The 22,456-nt window shown below is 39.3% G+C and overlaps 1 protein-coding gene across 2 annotated transcripts in view; it reads right to left on the bottom strand.

Moving 5' to 3' along the window:
• Nucleotides 1-21,352, bottom strand: part of alk (ALK receptor tyrosine kinase) — a 541,946-nt gene extending 520,594 nt beyond the window's left edge. The window contains exon 1 of one of the 2 annotated variants that reach the window (XM_047345720.1): nucleotides 19,924-21,352. In XM_047345720.1, the coding sequence (XP_047201676.1) occupies nucleotides 19,924-20,650 (727 nt within the window). In that variant the 5' untranslated portion in view covers nucleotides 20,651-21,352. The remainder of the gene's footprint in view (nucleotides 1-19,923) is intronic. The other variant, XM_047345721.1, reaches the window with a different exon arrangement.
• Nucleotides 21,353-22,456: the final 1,104 nt, after the last annotated feature.

Genomic DNA, 22,456 nt, shown 5'->3' with positions numbered 1-22,456 from the left:
TTGGAAAATGCTTACAAAAACCACACATGCACAATGGAGCTTCCAGAAAAGGTTGGCATCTGATTTATGCACATTATTTACTTCTCTCATTATGAAAGTGGGGCATCCAAGGGTGTGAGCTTTACATTCAGCTCATGCGTGATGCGCATCCCTGCTCCACACCGAGCTCTGAACTTAACACCCGCACCGAGGCCCCCAACAAGCATTACCATTAATCAACCAGGCAGTTTGCAGATTTTTGAGAGAAAAAGCAAGTGGCATACAAAAACTAAGCATCAAAGGAGGAAAAGGGGGATAAAATGGACAAAACAGAAGGAAATCTAAGTCAAAGTCACCTTCAATCCAGCTAATTCAAAAACAGTGAATTAGCTGAATTAACCTAAGAATAGCTAAAATAGAGTTGAATAAAAGCAGTTAAAGCTTTTGCTGCTTTTTTCCAGCTAGTTTCTAATTTACTGAGTGTATATACAACTGTGCAGGGTTCAAAAGCTTGTGTTTAGGCAACTATTGCTTTCAGGGAGAGCTTTACATGATGCAAATAATGTCGGGGAATGAGCTGTGTTTCAATAAAATCATAGATGACATGCTGGTGTCCAAGTAAAAAACATGCCAGACCTTTGTGGCCAGTTCTATGTCAACATTTTCCTCAAAAACAAAAAATAAATAAAAAAAATAAGAAAAAACAGCATGTGAGAACATGCTAGTAGAGTTTCTGTACCTTTCAAATACTGAGATTTGTAGGAAAACCAACGGGTGCAAAAAAAAGGGAGGCCACATGAAAACAGCATGGTTTTTGTTCGAAGCTGGGTCCCTTTGGTAGCAGGAACACCTGATATGCTATTACATGCTTAGGCATAGGTAGAATGAAAAGGGGGCAATTGACCCCATCAGCAGTCTGAAAGGAAAATGAAAGAACTGAGCCAGGAGCTATAATACATAAAAATGTACTAAGAGTGATAAAAGCAGCAGTGTACTCTGTTAGTCTTTTGCATAAAGTACAAATTTTCTTTGACAATGTCAGACTTTTTAAGCCATGTCTTTGCACCGTTTTAACTTTACAACAGGGTGCATGTCAAAGAACACTTTCCTCTACTGCATATATGTTCTTCATTATCATAAGCAACCACTAGCTCCAGATTCAGTCTGAGGTTGTACAACTGAATCATCCGGTTTGAGGGACAACTTCCAGTTAAGCTCATTGTTAACAATCCGGCACGGCAACATTGTCTATTTTAAATCATCCAAGCCTGATTGTTTCTGCATTCTGTATTCACCATAGCTTCTTAAGTTAACTAGTGAGCTGCCAACCCATAAAAAGGTCATTCAGATTCTAAACGGGGTTCTGTTGAAAGGTCATCAGCACTAAATATCTTACCTGCTTAATTAGCTTAGAGTTTTTTTTATGAACATATTAGATTTTCTAGGAAGTGGAAGCTACCAGCCAATCAGATTCAGGCCATGACCAAATCCTGTTTTTTTCATTTTCAAATTTCATAGCAAATTTCATAGAACACAAATAAATCATGAATGCATTGCACTTCATCACATGAAGTTTTACATTTTTCAAGCTGTCCTGTCAAATTCTTGGTGTTTTTGAGACTTTTAGCCCAGCAGGTGGAACTTTGGCAGATGCCTTGGGCTGACTTTGACCGACTCAAAAGCAAAAACATACCAAACTCCAGGCAGTTTGTAAGCAGCCATTTGATTTTGCAAGCTTTGCAGGGGAACTGTACTGTTAGATGTACACAGCTAACAGCGTCTGGTTTAAGGCAACACTTGCACTCTGTGAGTTCTTGAGATGAACCCAACAATTTGAATTGTTCAGCATACATTTCTCCATCTCAGGCAGCCAAATTAACAATGCCCCCCAGTCAACACGAATCAGCCGTCTCATTACGTGGACTGCAGCCCGGTTGAGTGCAACTGTCATAAATAAATGTGGGCAGGTTCACAGGGCATCTCATTAAAATGCATTAATATTCAACCATCTGCAATGGACACGCAGAATTGCAGTTTTCCAAACTCAGGGGAGCTGGAATAGAAACTGATCCATTAGCCATTCCTCATTTGGTCAACAAGTGAACACAGCATGGGAATGTTTATGTGATGATATAGCAGTGATTGTATCAATGCTTCATGCTTAGCTCCTTCATGCAGCACTGATTGTTGAGCACTGGGATTGGCAAAAAGCTTGTCATGCAGATGCTACTGTATGAGTGTTTCATCAGCCTCACATAAGGACAAATTACTCAAATCTAGAAGACTCTAGAGCTGCGTTGAGCTTCTTTCTTTCAATCTAAACTCCCCGTTTAGTCTTCACTCTTTAGATCATGAAACTCACCCTCGTTAGACCGCACCCCAACACATCACCAACCTATAGTATCGATCAACAGTACAGGGTCTCCAGAGTTTCCCAAAGCCATCACAATACATTGCCAGATCCTTCAGCAAATTGATCAAACAAATACATAAATAATAAAGTGGCATGTCATTCTGACTTCCAATTGATTTGCCCATTAGCAGCTGATTGATGCATGCATTAAATGTCAGGAGTCTTATTGATTACCTTGACTCTGCATGCCAGAACTCAATGTGATGTCACTCTTCAGGTGACAATGCAGCGTTTTTCCCTTTAAGCACTAAATACAAGGTCAACAGGAAGATTGCATTTTCAAGACACAATTAGACTGCACTCCTATCACAGGTTTGCATAGAATCTTGAATGGAGGTTAATTTGACAATTCTTTAGTTTCAGCACCAAAAACATGAACAGTTTCAGCTTGAGAGAATACCTGGAAATAGCTTAAAAGAAACCAACACTGCAGGAAATAAAATTAGCTTTGCACCAGTACTAATCCAGCAAACAGATTCTTGTAAAACAATTGACATTGCTGTAGTGGACCCTTTACTCCATCCTCTTTGCAACAGTTTCCAATTTATTCATGCTCTCTCTTTTCCTCTCAGCCACAATATATCAGGCTACATAACCCAGTTGTCTTTGAGCATCAGCTTACAACGAATGACCCGATGTTCTCCCTCAGGACTTTCTACAAGCGAGCAGGATTCTCCCCTCCTCTTAATTACAACAGGTCACTCCAGCCCTGAAGCAGCAAGTACAGTGGCTCTGAGGGGAACAACATAACCACAAAACCACCAACACAAGCTTTCAAGGAGGAAATGCAAAAACTTCAAAATGTGTCTTTTCTGGTGTTTCATGTTACATACCCTGCTGTTGTGTGCCAAAAGATGCAAAACAACAGTTTTTCACTGAAAACGTCACATTTAAACCACATCCCCAATGTTTAACCATCTCTCCTGTTTAACCTTTATAATGGTCACAACAGATTACAACAGATCTTTGTCGTTCATGTTCCCAACGCCTCCCTGGATTCATGGTCTGTAGTTTTATTTCTGCCTCCGCTAGACTTTCTCCAGCCTGGTGGTGCTTATGGTGGTGCTTATAACAGGTTTACCACAACTATTGCCATCCAAACACCCACACAACCTCTTGGATGGTCATCTGTTTGGCTTGTGATAATTTTCACCAAGAGTCCTAAACAGCAAAACAAGCAATGCAGTTGTTTTTTCTCCAACTTGTTTCAGACAGGGTGGATAGGTCATCAGCATACCAATTCAGGGATTCTGCCAGGTCACATCATTAATGCTCAAAAAAAACAAAATTGTAAACAGCTATCTGGTACTTTATATAATTTTGGCCAGCAACTTGCCATGTTGGTTTGACAATTCAATCAACCTGCTTATGAAAAATGCCTCATTAGGAGATGAGAAGGTCCATTCTTCACTACTCAGCTGATAAATGACTCAACTACAACCGACGAGAAGTAGCAAGGGAGGAGATTCCCTCAGTCTAATTCAAAGGTTTCCAACTCCAGCCACAGTCCTGAAGCTTAAAAATAAGTTTAAAAATAAATCTTTGCTCTAATACGTTATGATCAAATGGCTGAGTTACCTCCTCAGCAGAGGCCCAGTAAAGAGCCATTCAGATGTTGGGAGTATGGACGTATGTAGAAGCTGCAGGACAGTGGCTCTAGAGGATAATTATAGACCCCTGGTTTAAAATATAGACTGGAAAAGTAGGTGGGACTTTCTGGTACTGTATAACTCCAAATGTGCCAGGTCTTTCAGGAAGTAATACAGGAAAAACCTTCATGCCTTCAGTGAAAGATCACTGATTTTAATTACTTGAATTAAAGCTGTAACAACGGTAATCATTGTAGCGACTGATGTATTGAAGGTTAATTCATGCGCCCACCAAATGATTCATGTAAGATGAGTTTAAGCTTTCTGCGACAAGTGGCTACTTTGGTACCTACCAAGGTACCTACCTGGTACCAAACCTTGGTAGCTACCTGCATCATTCTCAATTGGTTCAGTCAAACACATCATTGAGTTAAAGGGGGATCATTTTTTCCTGCTTAATGCAGACAAGACAGAACTCATGGTTCTTAATGTGGTAAAAACTAAAGAGCAACCTATAACTTTTAGTCTCAGACTTAAATATTACCAGCTGCATAACTACTAAATCAGTTCTAAAACACATTAAACACATTGCCAGAATTAAAGGTTTCCTGTCAAAAACAGGTGCATGCCGTTATTTTCAGTAGATATAACCCTAGATATCAGGTCATCAGAAATCTTTCCTCTCAGTGTTCCCAGGACCACAAATAAACATGAGAAGGCAGCATTTAGTTTCAGGCATTTGCAGATGTAAGGGGGTGTCTATTTGAATCTGAAAGGTCTAACCACTGATTACTTGAATGTGAAGTAGAGAAATATAAACTATTGTATCATACAATTTAAAACTAAAAACCTAAATTTTAAATTTACTGAGGTATTGTTTTTTGTTAGACAGCAACAAATGGTCTGACAGTTATGTGTAAAATAAAAAGATTACAAGAGAAATGAACACATTTTTTACAGTCACATCAAAAGCTAATTTTATGTTTTTAACAAATCATTAAGTAGGCACCACATTTTTAGGTTTAAAATAAAAAAAATGTATACAAAAGAAATCCACTACAACACTCTAAAACAAAGAGCATTTAATTTGTTCAACCTACAAAATTGCCCTAAAGATAGAGAATATCCACACAAATTCAACTTTTTAAAAGTGGAACCAGTAAATATTCAGCACATTATCAACACAATTGCCAAAAGAATGGAGCACATTAGTACAGTACATTAATCAGAGGTGCCGTCCCTACATTTAAACTTCAAGACCTTCAAATTAATCTTATGCTCTTACATTGCACAAACATGCGTAATTATTACTGCAAAAATAAGGCATCGTGTTCTTTGAAGTTAATGAAACTGTATGTTAGTGTGCCTGAGTAATCACATTTCCAAGTTTTTAATGGTTAATCACGATAAACAATATTAAACAAACAAAGCCTGTTAACTTTTTCTGAAGTGTAAAACTGCTCTTGAGGCTCTCCTACCAGCTGCTTTATCAGTAGACAAGGGAAACGCTTTGGGGGCATGGAAAATTAACTTTATTCATCTTTCAAGACGCAACTTCTTCCAAAGAAGCCGCAAGCAACCTTCAGCAAACAAAGTACTAAGCGTGTAATCTAACTTAAAAACAAATTTACTGCTGACTTTCTTTATGATTCAGGAGCAACGCTCGCATTTGCCTAGCAGCAAGAGCTTCCACATGCTCTGATTTAGTTTTAGGCTTCCCACAGCGACAGATGCAGGATGCTCAACGGTAAATCGGGAGTGAGCGAGTTTACATTTGGGGCAAATCTGGGGGGCAAACACAGGGAGAAGAGCTGTAAATGTACACAGCTGCTCCTCTCAAGTGTGATGGGTTCATCTTTATTTTCCTTCAGGGGCTTGGTCTGATTCTGTTTATGAACACGGTCTTTGCTAATGGTGCGACCGGAAACATCAACATCTCAACGTGCTCGGTGGAGGATATGTGCAGGTTAATGAAGCAGGGGTCCTCACGTTCTGCAGCTCCCTCTGCTGAGATCGTTTAATGATTCCTGTACAGCCTATTTTATGGCACCACTTGGAGAACATAACGGAGGTTAATAAAGTAGAGGTGAGTGGTTTATCACCCCTGCTGAGCATTGTTTTCCCCTCTCTTGTACTGTAACACACAGAAATATTTCTCATTAATGATGTCACCCATAGGGCCTATAAGACAAGTAGGTACAAATGCACAGAGCACAGTTTTCACTGATTCCTGCAGGCATGTTTGTAAAATTACTGTGGGTGCCATGGTGGTGATTTATTTAAAGCTAATAGCCAGTGTCTTACTGCTCGGAGAAAAAAACAAAAAAACATGTGTTTAATGTTCATTACACAGAAAAATACCAAATATTGGCAAGTGAGGGGTGTGAAAGTGATAAAACGTAGAAACATTTTTGGGGCCTTCAGGCCAGTTGTGTTGTATGTAGAAGTGAGAGTGTAACACTAACAGGGGAATATGTGTTGTCAGGCAGAGAAAAAGTGGAAGACCATAATATGTGTATGTGTGTCTGTGGTCCAGGAAGTTAGACAACTAGTATTTTTTTTATTTTAGTTAGCAATAAGATCTCTAACTTAGAAATATTACTGAATATTTTGACGGTTATATGCTAACATAGTTTGAAAAGCTAACATTACCCAATAAACAAAAATTAGCATGTTAGCTATTAATAGTAAACATTGCCTGACGCTATTGTCGGGTAAAATGCTAGCTTCTCTTCATTACAGTGGAACTAAACCCCATGTAAAAGCATAACTCCACCCCCAGACAAATTTTAAAAAATGCCACCAAAGTGAGCAGTGCCAGGTGTAGAGATGAGTGGAGGGGGTTAAGTTGGGATGGACGAGTCAAGTGGACAAGGGAAAGTGGCATATAGCTTAATTTGGTATATTGAACCATAAAGAGTGAGTGGCGTGACGCTGGTAGTTTCGCCATTGAAAGATCTTTTGAGAAGGAGGATTTTTCACCCCCTTTGTCACCGGAGGTTAATAGAGGCCTTGTCAGATCAAGTCACTGGCTCAAGGCACTGACTTGGCGATGGCCAAAGTCAGCGCGGCCGAGGCAGTAGAGGAACAATTCTAACTCCTGACTCGTAACGGGGGACTGTCTAAGTGAGAAGTTTTTATACCCAAATGCGGGGGCTGTGACATTATGGAGTTAAATTTGTCTCAATATTATTGAATCAAACAAAAAACTAATCTCAATCAAAAAAATAATATTCAATCAAAAAAAACTAATCTCAATCAAAAAATATTAAGTTGTGATCAAAACTTTCAGAGTTTTTTCTCACAAAGAGAAAAAAGTTATTTGCAAATCATAAACTTTTATTTGCGCATGTCAAAAATCTTTGGTTACGAGTCTCGCTTTTTTGGTTTTGACGCTCTGTTTTTGGTTGAACTCAACGAATTTTGAGTTCTGGAAACATGAACATCCTGGGCGGGGCCTAAAGACAAACGCTGTAAGACGTTTCCCTATTGGTTAGCGCTGACTAAAGCGGCAGACTCTGATCCCCCGCATCTCTGAACTTCTGCTCGAACTGCAGGGCTTGCAGCGTCGCTTCAGTGAGGAGACATCAACTGTACAGAAGAAAACTGCGGTCAAGTGAGCCGACAGTCAGAAATACGCGGTCACGCCAGCCGACACTAGCTCTCTCTTAAAGATTAGCGTCGCGCATACAAGGCGCATTACGGTAATGGAGCAGAAAGGACGCCGATCCTGGCAACGGTTGAGAAAATAAGAGGAAAACAGAAAAGTAACCTACAGAACATTTATATTAATTACATTTTTACCACTTTCACATTCATGTTTTATGTAAAAGAATAAATATTTTATATTTTACTGTACAGTTTTGGAGAAATATCTTGTCAAAATACCTCAAAATGCTCAACCATTATATGCATTTGTCCCACTTTCAGGAATTTATTTCTCCAAAACCAAGAGAGGTGACAACACAATCTCTTCAGATTTTATTAGAGGGTCATCTATGTTATAACCAGAATTAGTATTTCATAATTTCACTGTAGGTTTCTGGAGAAATACACAACCACCCCAACAAAGTACCACCAACGCTTCTTTTTGGTGAGGTCGATGAGGTTCTGGGAAGTGGTCTGGACAGCTTAAAGTGCAAGAGCATCCAGATCTCCTCTGACCTCTCCTGGACCGGAAACTCCCCTCGCCTGTTGAAGAAGGTACAACAACAGCTCTTCTTCATCTCCTCAGCTGCTTACAGATGTCTACAGGGCCACGGTGGAAAGCACTCTGTGTCTCAGCATGACAGTGTGGTGAGGGAACTGGACAGGAGAGAAAGTATCACGGGTTGTGAGGACAACACATAGGATTATGGGATGCCGTCTGCCCGACATGGATTCTGTTTTATACTACACTTGGGGTAGTTGTGTATTTCTCCAAACCTTTACGCGACGCTAATCTTTAAGAGAGAGCTGGTGTCGGCTGGCGTGACCACGTATTTCTGACTGTCGGCTCACTTGACCGCAGTTTTCTTCTGTACAGTTGATGTCTCCTCACTGAAGCGACGCTGCAAGCTCTGCAGTTCGAGCAGAAGTTCAGAGATGCGGGGGATCAGAGTCTGCTGCTTTAGTCAGCGCTAACCAATAGGGAAACGTCTTACAGCGTTCGTCTTTAGGCCCCGCCCAGGATGTTCATGTTTCCATAACTCAAAATTAATTGAGTTCAACCAAAAACAGAGCGTCAAAACCAAAAAAGCGAGACTCGTAACCAAATATTTTTGACATGCGCTAATAAAAGTTTTTGTTTTGAAAATAACTTTTTTCTCTTTGTGAGAAAAAACTCTGAAAGTTTTGATCACAACTTAATATGTTTTGATTGAGATTAGTTTGTTTTGATTGAATATTATTTTTTTGATTGAGATTAGTTTTTTGTTTGATTGAATAATATTGGGACAAATTTAACTCCATATGACAGAGGCATGTACCATGTTTTAACCAACAGGAAAATTCAACTGCAGTATTCACAGTTCAACTGAAAGAGGGCAGCACTAAGATGGTTTTAGGACAAATATTGCAGAATTAAACAAGTTTACATGACATTTAAAAAATCGCAGAGTAACATAAAGATAGCTCCTTAAAGCACAGTTTATAGGGGAGAGTGGGGTGACATGTACCAGTGGGAAGTTGTGCCACCCACTGTTTCTAGGTAACCAGAGAAAATTGGTCATGTGACCACAAAGAATTAGCCTTTTCACTCATCCTGCAAAGAAGAGAGCCTCACTGCATTAGAGGCAAGCACATTTAAGTTCAAAAAACTGTTTTTTGCCTTGTAAAGTAAAATTGCTATGAGCAAAGTTTTTTTTATTCTAGTGTCTGAACAGTTGGAAAACATTTCAGTTTTTGTGCTTTGTTAAGCCACACTATGGGGGTAGGAACACCATACAGGTAGCAAAATGTTAGCTCAAAACTGTTGGATAATGCTTTTTTTTTCTTTCGTAAATCGTGGCATTGGGATGATATGTGCCAAAGGGTTTTGGTTAAGTTGTGCCAGTGGTACAACTCACTTCCGTTTGTGAATATTTGAAACATATTATTTTGATTGCAATTGTACACTGTATTCTTACAATTTCTACCTAAACCTAAGTGATCTTCCTAATTCTAGACCAAAAATAGAAATTGACCAACATTCCACGAAGTTACAAGAGGAAGACAGGCAGGGCGTCCGCTCTAGAGCACATGGACAGAGCAGTGACACAGGTGGAGAAGGGGAATTCCATTTGTCATGTGGCAAGGCAGATGAATATATGCAGCATGACATTAAAACGTTTCATGAAGAAGAGAAAGATAGATGGAAAAAAATGGCCAGGATATAAAAGAATCAAATCAAACTAAACACGTGAAGAAAATGGTTGTATACAGTTTCAGAAGAAAGTGACATTGCTATTCCATTTGACACCACTGACTATGAGGGTTCAGATGTTCAGAATGATGATGATGATGATGGTAAAAAGGATCTGTCTCCTGGGGACTTTGTCACTGTGAACTTTGCGGGCAAAAGCAAACACTTCAACTATGTTGGACTGGTTGAGAAGGTTGAGGGTTTCGACATCAGTGCAAAATTTCTTGCGCAAAGTAGCTAAAGGTCTGTGGAAGGAAAGCCCAGCTTCACTTTCAAAGAAAATGATGGAGTTATCCCCAGAGAAGATGTGAAATAGAAACCCGCATCAAAAAAAACTTGGTGACAACAAATTATATTCCTCTGTAAGCATGGACAAGTGGGTTGTTATGCAGTAGGCCTGATCTGAAGTCAGTTTGGTCTCAATGAATTTTGTTCTGAAAATGTGTTCATGTGGGCTCAATAGGCTTGTAGAAAAGTGGCTTTTGATGTAACATGAATACATAAATAAACCTTAAATGGGTAATTTTGGACTGATTTTGTCTAACTTATATGGTACTACAGTTGCTGGGATAATAAAAAAAAAAGGAAAAAAACTTTTTACTTCAATAATCAATGGCACAATTTACCCCAATGTATTATCTCCAAAGACACAACTTACAAGTTGTGCCACAAGGCCACTTTTTCAGAAAGCTATGCTTTTTAAATATTATATTTCAGATCCAGAGTGATTGTTCCCAGGGAGGCACCACAATTTGAAATATATATGTACATATTTTTGTTGGAAGCATTACTGTCATAGCCTCACTTTAAAGTCACTTTAAGTACAAACTGGCACAATTCTCCCCAACTGTTTATCTGCAAAATAGTTCCTTTGGAGGTTTAGTTCCTGTTTAATTGTTTATACCAGCCCCAGGTAATCAAACAGAGAATGTTTAACTCAAAACCTTGAGTCAGGAAGGAATAAATGTAATGTCTGCTTAAGTTAATGAAACCTAATATAGTACAGAGTATAAATGTGTACATTAGGTGCTAGGCTTTTCTTTACAATTTTACTGCTTTCTCAGTCTTTTTCATTCCTCTAATTGGGTATTTTCTAAATGAGTGCCATTTTTGTTTTTTAAGACATTTAACTTTGAAGCAGAAGGAACAATCAAAGACCAAAGAAAAACTTAACAAGACCTTCAGAAGGTCTGATGAACTACTGATCAAGACTATTTTAAAAGATTACAAGAAAGTCTAGATGGTTGCAAGGAAACATAACAAAATAGGTTGTAGTAGTTTAACACGTTAGGACAGTTTTGTTTTAGCTTTGTTGTATTGATGCTAAACTTTTCTTATCAAGGGACTTTGTTATTAACGATTATTTTAGTTTAGTAAGTAAACCCAGGAGTTTTGGCTCTGGATATGTTTGTTTTAGCTGGCATCAGATGATCACAGTTATAAAGCAGGGAAGCCCAAAGTGCCCTCTACACTTATTGTCACCCCTGATGTGTAAAGACATGTAAATCTTGTGTAATCGCCTGGTTATGCAAGTTTTTTTTTGAAAAATTATTAGTGCAAATATTTGGACACCCTACTATTTCTAATAGAGAACCAATTAGTCTTCTTTTATAAAACTTCACAAAGTTGGAGCAGACAGAGAGAGGGATCTTTCTGTTTAAAACATCTTCCCAGATCATCCAAAATCCTCGGTCCTCACTACTGCACCCTTCTCTGTAGCTCACCCCATAGGTTGGGGATAATTGTTTCTCTAGTGAAAAGTTTCTTTGTTGATTTGCTCTTTTTTTTGTGTCAATATTTTTTTGAAAGTCCCATTAACAACCTATTTAAAGTTTTCTGGCAGAAGCCACAAGACTTTTATTTAACATGTCATGGTATTTCACAGGTTTAATTCAGGTGTTAACAGATACACAAATGTTCTATATTGATCCGCAGTTACCACTAAATACATCTTACATTCATAAGTACCTTATTTTCCGCACTATAAGGCGCACCGGATTATAAGGCGCACCTTCAATGAATGGCCTATTTTAGAACTTTTTTCATATATAAGGCGCACCGGATTATAAGGCGCATAGAATAGAAGCTACTGCAGTCAAACGTTTGACTGGGGTTGCGTTATGCATCCACTAGATGGAGCTGTGCTAAAGAGAATGTCAACAAAACAGTCAGATAAGTCAGTCAGTCAAACTTTATTAATACACTACAAACCAGCGTTCTGATAACTCCATTCACTCTCATGGTAAGGTCTCCTCTACATAGAATTCTATTGAATAGAGCCAACCGCACGTTAGGAATGCATTGGAGTCTATGAAGTTGAAGTTGAAATCAAACGTTAATTAAAACGTGAAAGGGAACTTTTCCCTGATTCAGTAAACACGTAAAAGAAACAGTTTGATGCACTAAATCAAACGTTAGTACTGTTAACCTTTCCTGTTTCTGTCCCCTGACCGTAGTCTGATGACACAGGGGAGACGCTTTCTCCAGGGCCGAAGTTACTAGTTTCCTCGGGGTTAACTCCCTCACTCATACGTTGCTGAGTTGAGCATGAAGAAACAGCATCAAAACACTGAGTTGTTGACGAGATTCAGGGTTTTTTTTAATGACTTTGCAGCACGTAAAAACACAGGGCTTACAGACTCATACACCGCTGCTCCGGTCGCCGTCTCTACCCACCCCACACGCACAATAATACCGACGTCACTCCTTCAGTCTTGATTCTCAGCTACGGCAGCACACAGCGCCACCTCTGTCCGGAGGAGTAATGTCAACATCTTCCATACACACACACGAAACATACACCCCACACACTGAGCTTCTAATCACATATAGTTCAGGCAATTCCTGCAACAGTACATTCAAACGTTATACACACACAAGTGGTGTTGGACTAGGAGTAAGCACAGTACAGGTGTTTACCGCTATTACTTCGGCGACGCCCCTGACTACGGTAGCCGTAATGCTGCAAGAGGTGCGGCTTTGTAGTTTACCAGTCGTACTGAAACATTTTGACAGAGCGCCGTGTACAACCAGTATGAATTAACCAATTGATCCATATATAAGGCGCTCCGGATTACAAGGCGCACTGTCATTTTTTGAAAAAATTAAAGGTTTTTAAGTGCGCCTTATAGTGCGGAAAATACGGTACTGTGCAATTTTTTGTAAAAAAAAAAGCTGTTATATATGTTTCTGCAGGTATAGAAGCAAGCAGAGTGTTATCTTGTAATCTCTTCATCCTTCCTTCTCTCCTCCATTCTTTTCTCCTTCTCTCCCTTTTTCCTTTTTGCCCACCGCTCTCTTTCTTCTTGTTATTTTTTCCTTTTCGTTTCCTTCTCTGTGTCTGTAACAATTGAAATAATCCCAAAGCAGTTACTAATAAAGTTTATTTTGTAAATATCAAGCAGAGCATTGAAGAGTTAGCTGTAATGCTACATTTGTGAAAGTAAATTTGTTGGGCTTCTTCTTGGCACTAAGACAACAATTCTGAGCACTACTCTGCTGGACAGTACACGGTAAAATATAAATAAATAAATAAAATGTCATGGTATTTCAAAGAGTTCATGTTGCCATCTAGCCTGACATGATTTTGAGGGCATTCGGAAGAGAAAAAGGCCTACAGCATCATGGATCTTCCACTGTATTAAAGAAGGTATCAGGTTACTAAAAATTATCACATTTTCTTTTCACTTAGCATAAGATTATGAAACTGCAATAAAATTAGATTTTTAAAATTTTTTACACATTTTTACCACAGCAGCCAATAAATATGGCACACATTGTATGAACATTAGACCGCATTAATTGCCTGCCTAACAAAGTAGCCCTCCTTATAGTTTGCTTTAATGCATCTACCTCTCTATTTAGAATACAATTGAGTTTAGGTGAGGTACACATTGTATTTACACATAGCAACAAGTTTGGCAACTGTTTACAAACCTAGCAATTAAACACGATCCAGATTTTTGGTTCAAAACACTGAATTAAGGATTAGCACCAACAGTAGTCAAGCAGTAAATAAAAAAAAAAAGAAAACCTAATTTACTGTTTTTTTTTTTATACCTCTGAACAATGACAGTACAGAGCTGGCGGTGGGTAGACAGCAGGCAACTACATACCCTCAGGCTGAGAGATGCATGATGAAAGTAACCCAATACATCCAGAAAACAAATATATGAAAGCATTACATAAAAATGCATTAAAAAAAAAAAAACAAGACCTTGCTGGTTTTAAGATTACTTTTATATGAGCCCAAAGGTCACTCTCATTTTTCTCATGTTGTTCTTTTTAAAGTTAAGGCTGGCATGGAGTTGGGATAGGGAATACATGATGCAAATGCTGGAAAAAGAAGTGTGAGCACATGGTGTGTGGAGGGATTATTCCTGTGCCTGAGACTTGGGTAAACACAGCAGAACTGTACAGAAACAGTTAATCTAATAATAATTTAGGACAATAACTGTTACTCAGCAGCTCAGTGTTTTTCTACAGGATGCTGGGCATTTAGTGAGAGGTTTAAAGAATCAGAGGGGATGTGAGGGAAACCTGAACCTTTTTAATGCTTAAGCTCAATTTGTCCCCAATATCAAACTCTATGAAAGTTGTTTTAAGAAACCAATTCTTCTTAACAGTAAGAACAACATTGTAAATCACTGTAAACTGAACATTGAAGTTTTATCACACCAGCACATTGATTACTTTTATATTAAATACTATGCCTGGCCTTTGGGAAAGGCCTGGGGGTTCTCACAGCAGGTAACTCCTTGTCTAACAGAATAACTGATACAGTAAGAAAAGCTTTTATTTTCAGACGTACACCTACATCTAATTACACAGGCGCCAAATCACTAGTCCTCACTCTTGATTTGCTGTGTGAGGTGTGGGAGTGAATCGTTGAGACAGCATCACTTCCAGTTTATTTTTGAATAATATTCACAGTGGAGACCAGAGTCAGGTCCAGAATCTGGAGAACCACAGAGAAGAAGAACATCCACAGTGGTTTAGTTATTAAATTGTGATCTAAGTGTTTTTTTTTTTATGTTTTTATTGTTATGTGCTTTGGCCTCCTTATTTGGATGTTTTAAAGCGCTTTATAAATAAATAAACAGATGAACAAATGAGCTATTGTTTTCAATAACAAACTGATCAGTAGTTGTGTACACAGTTTATTGCTGTAGTGTATTTATTCATGCTTCCTTATTGCAATTGTTCAAAATCACCATCCATCCATCCATCCATCAATCCATCCAAATTTAATGGCATGCTCTACATTTTTGCAGTGGCTCTGATTCTGAACAGCTGTGGGCCAGATTTAGGTGGATCTACATGGACATGCAGAGTAAAGCTTCTCTGTGATTTTAAGAAGAAAGAAATGCTGTAAAAAACATCCAGCTGAGGCTCCTGCTGAAACAAAATAGATAAAATCCACTGCTGTCTTCCCACTTGCAAGTAGTAATAGCTGTGAAGGAAGAGGCACCTGCTGGTACACGACATAGGTTGTCATATCCATATAAAATAAAATATTGTTTGAAAACTATTTTTAAGTATTTTGCTTGGGATAAATTATGATTAAGTGAGGGCGTCACAGTTAAAAATGAACCATCTGACTGTATATGGTGGATAAAATAAACTCTCCTGCCTAAGTCAGTTTAAACTCCGCTACTGCAGATGTCATGTTGCTCCTGTTCCTCCTTTTAATAACATGCAGATACATGCAAACAGCTGAGTACCACAGCTTTTCAGATTTGTGTGTCTTAGCTGGGATAAATTTAACAGCTGGGTTTCACAGCCTCTCCTGTTAGTTACTCAGACTGTAAAAAGAAAACTGCTCTAAGAAAAAACAAAAGTTGACCCTATCATCAGAGACAACCTACATTCTGCATTCTGCGACAGGGTTGGTGCAGGGGTAAAGCACGCAACCCACATACAGAGGCTGCAGTCCTCACTGCAGCCATCGCGGGTTTGAGTCCTGGCGCCATTGACCTTTGCTGCATGTCTACCCCCCTCTCTTTCCACCCCATCTCCAGTCAGTCAACTTACAAAAAAAAAAAGACAGCGCTACAAAACTATAAAAAAGAACAGAACTCTAAATTGTTCAATTCACAGTTTCAGATAATCCTAATGTTTCCTGACAAGCTGCAAAATATTGCTTGATGCAACTGCAGTGTAACATTCAGTGAAGGTTATAAATCCAAGCATGGGTGTTCGCCCTATGAAGTAACATTAAAGAGAGCAATAGAAGATGATATAAAACGCTTGAGACCTACGTTTGCAAATTTGATATAAATACTTTGATCTTTTTAAGTCATTCTTGGCCAAGACTGTAAAAATGGAGAAACTTGAAAACATAAGTGAAAAAACATGTGACCCAGACAGGGGAATCTCAATAAAATAAATGATCACCAAAGAAGTAATATGTTTCATTAATCGAGTTTAAAAAGTGACATTCAAGAGTTTTTTTTAATGATAATTCTAATAACTATGGCTTACAACAAATAACAAAAAAATTATTCTTCAGAACATTTAAATATTCTGTGAGACTGAGAGACCACTAACTTTATGGTCGTCCAGCAGATAGTAACAGGCACCTTCTGCTAGGTGGGTAAGACACAAAGTCATTGCTGAAAAAGCTGAACCCATGCCCATTAATGAAAAGTTGAGTGGAAGGAAAAATTATAGTACAAAAAGCAAAGGATTGTGAAACAAAGCCTATTCAAGAGTTTGGGAGACCTTCACATGTCACTTACTGTGGCTGGGGGTCAGTGTTGTGGACATAATGTTCTTTAGGAAAATGTTTTTTTGTTAAAAATACTTTCTGTGGTCCTATATAATTAAAATGTCAGAGAACCTGTATTGAGGGTTTTCATTGGCTGTAAGCCATAATCATCAACTTTTCAAATATATAACTCTGTTTGTACTAACTCTATATATGTTTCACATCTTCGATTAAATTACAGAAATACATGAATTTTTCAATGAAAATTACTTGAGGATTGATTGTTCCATGTTGGCATAATTGTTTTTTATTTATTCTTCATCAGTGAATAAATTGTGGTAGGCAAAATGGCAAAATACACATTGTTACTGCTCTCATTGTAAATAAAATATGACACAATCATCTGCATGAACTTGTTAGTTGCAGAATTGTTAATTGCCATTTAAATATAGCAAACTCCCTTGAAATCAAAACTATAGATCAAATAAAGAGAAAGAAAAAAAAAACTTTCTATGAGGATAAAGCTTTGGCATGGTTATGATCAATTTGTCAGTATACAGAAAAGGACAGCTGCAAATAAATATAAAATGTTCTCATTTATCCAGTTATAGAACATTTCTAGTATGATGGGAGTGGTATAAACAAAGGAACTCTGTCTTAAAGGGTAGGAGAGACTGAAAGGTTTAGTGAGTATGACAATTTTTTTTTATCTTATTCTAATTCCTTTATTTTTTTTCCTTAGAAGCAGCTAAAGTATCGTTCAACTGACCGCAATCATTTTCAAGATTACAATCCTGAAATTGTAATCTTGTAATCTCAATGTTTTGTAGGTGTTTCAGAATTTCAACATGGAGCATAAACCCCTGCAACTTCATTTCAAAAAACAGAACCTTCTATTTTACCCAGGCTGATTCTTGTGAGCGTTTCCACTGTGAGGTACAAAACAGTGCTGTTTATGTAAATTATGTCTGCTTGTGCTGAGAAGGTGATTCGTCCCACTACAGTAGTGTTGCTGTACTAACCGACATTTTAGACAGAGAGAAAGGTGTCTGTTGTCGGAAACAAAACCAGGATTTCTGGCAATGAAATTGTGAGCGATGTTTTTCTCACAGCAATTACAGGGGACAGGGGAACTCTGGTCAGGATTATGACATGGTGTTCTGCAGCTATATCTAAGGATGTCACTGTGTGTGATGTAAAATCCTGTTTAGAGGAGGTGAATAAAATAAGACGGTTTTTACAGCATTAAAGCCATAGTGATGGATTCCAAGAAGACTAATCACACAAATAGAGCACAAGATGCCTCATTCCTTTCAAAACCGAAAACAAAACAAAAACACTACAAATAAAATATCTACTGGGCGAGTGTTCACTCCTTTCATTTCAACAGACGGGGTAAAAAGGAAATTGTATGTTTCTACTGACACCGCATGCATGCTCAACAGGAGGTATTACTGAAATCCCTCCTCCTGGTTTGGTTTTATAATACAACTTGCATTATAAAACCAAATGTGACTGGATTGGATTGATTTGATTGTATTATATTTTTCTGGATAGGTATTGGGTCTGTTTGTCTTGTAAAGTGTGTTGATGTAAATTGGCGCTATAAAAATGAGGTGAATTGAAATAAACTGAACTGAAAGAAATCCACCTTTGATTTCATTAATGTAATTAATTTCTCTATAAAGATGAGATGACTGGAAGAAAGCGCTGAGAAAAATCAACTTGTAAGCAGAAATTAGAACCCTCTCACCAAAAAACCCCACATACAGTTCAGGGTAGATACCAAAAGTACTACCTCCCAGATTGTTAGGGTTAATCTGATGTGACCCCAATCCTTGCAGTGGAAATACAGGGGGTAGAAGAATGGCCCAAGAAAACAACCATGGTTTCCAGAAAATATTTCTGCAGTAGAAACCTACCTAAAGTTTGAAGATGCCTTTTACATTTTATTTCAGTCTCGGTCTTTAAACTTGCACCAGGTATAATTATCAAGACCACTCTAATCATTACAGGATGGTCTCAATTGTAAATACAAAGAAAAAGGGACACAAAACTTTTGCACAGTGTTATTGTTATATTATTTAATCCTATGGGTAATATGCAAAATGAAGTCAGAACAATTTCAACATGTAGAAAAGCTTGCGACATCACAAGTATGTACTGTATTCCTGTTTCTGGGTTTATGTATTTGTGTGTGAGTTCCCTCCTGCAGGGATATCCTCTCTCTCACTGCTTTCAGCACAGCTAGCCTCTGCTGTGCCTTTTGTCTAAAAAGATTCTGGTGCATTTTTCTGGGCCAACCTCTCTCATCAAAGTGATTAAGCAATTAAACTGATTGTGCCTATGCACAGAAGAACAAGGGAAGGGCCCTTGAGAAATGAGTGCAAACACTTTCTTGGAGATAACAGCATAATTTGGGCCTAATCAAAATAAAGCCTAAATATCCACTCCTGTTTCAGCACCAAGAATGTGACAAAGTAAGAAAAAACAGGTGAATGGGAAAAATTCCAGTCTTTTCTATGTTGTTTTTCATTCATATGCAATAAACGCATTTCACTGAGGCAGCTCATTCCTTCTACAAGATAGATGGTAAAGATGATACACACACTCAGCAGGGATGGCAGATGTAAATAACCAAAGTTAGGAAGTTGACTCAACATGCAGTTCATTTCTCAGAGTTGCTGCACATATCAATAATGAAACAAGAGTCTGGCAAGTCACCTGGATCAACGAAACAAACTAAAAATCAGTTAATTCCTTCAGTTATTATTCTCTGACTCTAGCCCAGAGCTGTTAGGGAACTTTGGGTGTGCTTACAGGGCCCCTGCTGGCCTGGGGGTCCCAGAGAACACCAACCAACTTGCTACATATACTAAGAAAAGCTTAATAGCTTAAATGTTATGTTAACTGAATTATAATTTGAAGCTAATCTAAAAATGACAAATGCTTGTGTCTATAAACATTTCGGTTTATAAATAGATCCGCATGTAAAACGTTGTTTTCATGGCTGGTTGTACAAGCAACATTAAAATTGGCTCCTCCTCCCTAAACCAACTGAGTATGTTAAATGAAAAAAAAAAAAAAAAAATCATCATGCATGGGCAATATTAGAAGCGATTGGTTGCCCTGCAGAAAACGGTGGGCTCAGCTAGAAATGGCCCCCCAAATGAAATTGGGTTTAGGGCTACACAAAGCCTTGTGCCAGCTCTGCCACAATCAACTCAATATAAAATCAAAATATTTTACGCACTCGGCTTAACATGAAGAGTTGATCATAGCAGAACCTGAATCAACAGCGAGCTGCATGTGAGGAGGAGGAGGATAAAGGAGGAGAGAAAAGAGAACTCACCCCGGGAAGAGATCTGGAGGTACAGGCGGGGATCTGCAGCTCGGATGGCGGCTGTGTATCGATCCTCTATCCCGGGCACCTGCGCCTTTTTCTCGGGCATGAGCCGAACCCTAAGCCGGCCCCCGTCCGCTCCAAGCCACCACTCTAGGATCTCCCTGAGGTCCACCTCCAGCAGGAGCACGGGGTCCTCCTCGTACACGGCCAGCCCCCCGCATCCGTTCTTGACCAGATCCTCTCCTATTTCCACCACCACTTGGTTGGATTTCCTGTTTGCCTTAGTTAAGCCCAGATTCAGAACTTTGGACAGCGGCCGCTTGTTGAAGAAGGGGAGCTGTCCATCAGCGGACCTGTTTCTCGGCTCTCCTGTGGATTTCGGTTCCACAAAAGTAGCGACGGTTTTCTGCAGAGGAATGCAGTGCATTTTTAAGTTTGCGCGCACCGTGTAGCAGCCGCTGAAACTCTGACAGTCGCCGTTCAGGGGTCTCTTTATGAACTCCGCCAGATAATATCGCAGCAGCGAGGGTACGGCGAAATCCACGGCCAGGGTTCTCCTTTTGTTTCTAGACAGTATGGTCTGGTTCGAATCTCTCTTGGTGCCGGTTTCCCCGCTGCTGCCGCCGAATCCAGCGGCAGGGACATCCATGCCCGCTGTGGTCCTTGGCGGGGCGCAGAGCAGCCCGGTGAAAAATGCCGCAGAACAAACAAGCAAAAACACCCCGACGTTCATGGTTTCACAAACGGGGTGTTTGGTTCTGGAAAATGGACTCTTAATCCAAAAAGGTTCCCCTTCTCACATAAGCAGCGCAGGATTAAAAAATAAATAAAAATAATCACAAAGTGCGTATGGATGGATGCTGCGCCTCCTCTCCGGTGCGCGCCCGAGGAATAACGGGCTTTTACATCCGCTCTCGTCTCACTGTTGAGGTCCTCAGCTCTTCAAACAGGAAAAAGTCCCATGTTCCCTCAGCTCGGTTCTTTCGCCACAATGCCTTTTCTCGCCGGTGCCAGCAGCAAAACGCACTCCGGGACGCTGATTTATATGCTGCTCGGGTCTGATTCGGTGCCTTTCAAAGACTCCCTGTCTCTTGGCACAGTTGTGACGGCGGTACAAGTGGTCTCTCTGTCAGCAGAGAGGGGGAGAGAACGTCGCAACCGCGTATTCAGAATGGGAGCAGAATATCCGTGGGTGCATTAAAGTTCAGAAATAAGATCTGAACCCTCCTTCTGCTTCTAATATCTATCGCCTCTTCCGTGCGTGCACATGCGGTAAAGTCATTCACACATCCACGCAACGTCAGCCAGTGAGAGGGGGGAAAAATCCCTCAGCAGTAACCGCGGACGCATCTCATGCGCCCTTAGAGCAGCCGTGACGGAGATTGTATCTTTTTTGGAATTAGAAATGCCTCAAGGTATTCAAAAACAACTGCGCATTGTCCCTTATGACTTTTTTCCCGTTTTCAATGAATCATCTAGCCCTTTACGTGTCCGGAAATTGGACAGGATTATTCGCTTTCTCCCCAAGCTGTCTGCAAATCAAATAATTTCACAGGGCGGCAATTTGAGTTTCATTCAGCTGCGTTATATCTTACGACCAGAGGCCAATATATTAGAAGATCAAATTCATGCTACGCCATTTAATCCGTTCGTGCCTCCTTAATTGGAAATCAGGAGGTCGGTGTTGGGGGGGGTTCGGGGGTTGCCAGAAAATGCTCCTCTGCCACCTCCCCTCACCTGAACATACCCCCACCGCGTTTCTCTGGTTTAATAAAACTGATCAGAGAAGACACCCGCTAGATGGCGTTAGGACATACCCCTGCTTAAATACAGTTTCATTGATAAATCCCATCATTTTCTTATTGCTCTGGATTTTACATACCCGTTAAGTGTCTTATCTGCAGAAAAACATTTGGATTGTGAGTCAAGGAATTATACAGGTGCGTCTCAATTAATTAGTATATCATTAAAAGTTTATTTATTTCAGTCATTCTACTGAAAAAAGTGGAACTAATACAGTACAGTGATAAAGTATTTCAGATCAAACAAGTAATATGCAACAAATGATGACCTAAATCCTGCAAAATGCAGTTTTTCAAAAGATGATTTAATTTAGCAAGGTAATTAGACGCAAACCAACCTGGTCCTATTGTAATTTTATCCTAAATCTGAAGACTTGTTGTGTTAAGAGAACACAAGTCTTTTTCATCTCTGTGAATTTTGGCCCACTCCTCTTTGCAGAACTGTTTTAATTCAGCCACACTTTGGGGGTTTTGAACTTAGAGAAATCAATACAAAAACATACAAGTAGGCCCTGAATGTTGTGGTCACTATGCCAGGTCTGCTTGTGGCAAAGTATATGCATTAACTGAAATACATCACACAGAAGAAGGCATATTGCATGCCCATAAAGCTGTCTCTTGCTACTTTTAACATCTTCGGGGTTAGGCATTGTATTTGTCACTATGACATAACTGTTTTCAAAACGTTGCATATTGGTTCTCTACATATTGGTTCTCTACACGAAAACAAAAAACTA

This window comes from Girardinichthys multiradiatus, chromosome 19, assembly GCF_021462225.1.
Source record: "Girardinichthys multiradiatus isolate DD_20200921_A chromosome 19, DD_fGirMul_XY1, whole genome shotgun sequence".
NCBI lineage: Eukaryota > Metazoa > Chordata > Actinopteri > Cyprinodontiformes > Goodeidae > Girardinichthys > Girardinichthys multiradiatus.
This window is presented reverse-complemented; position numbering and strand designations above follow the sequence as displayed.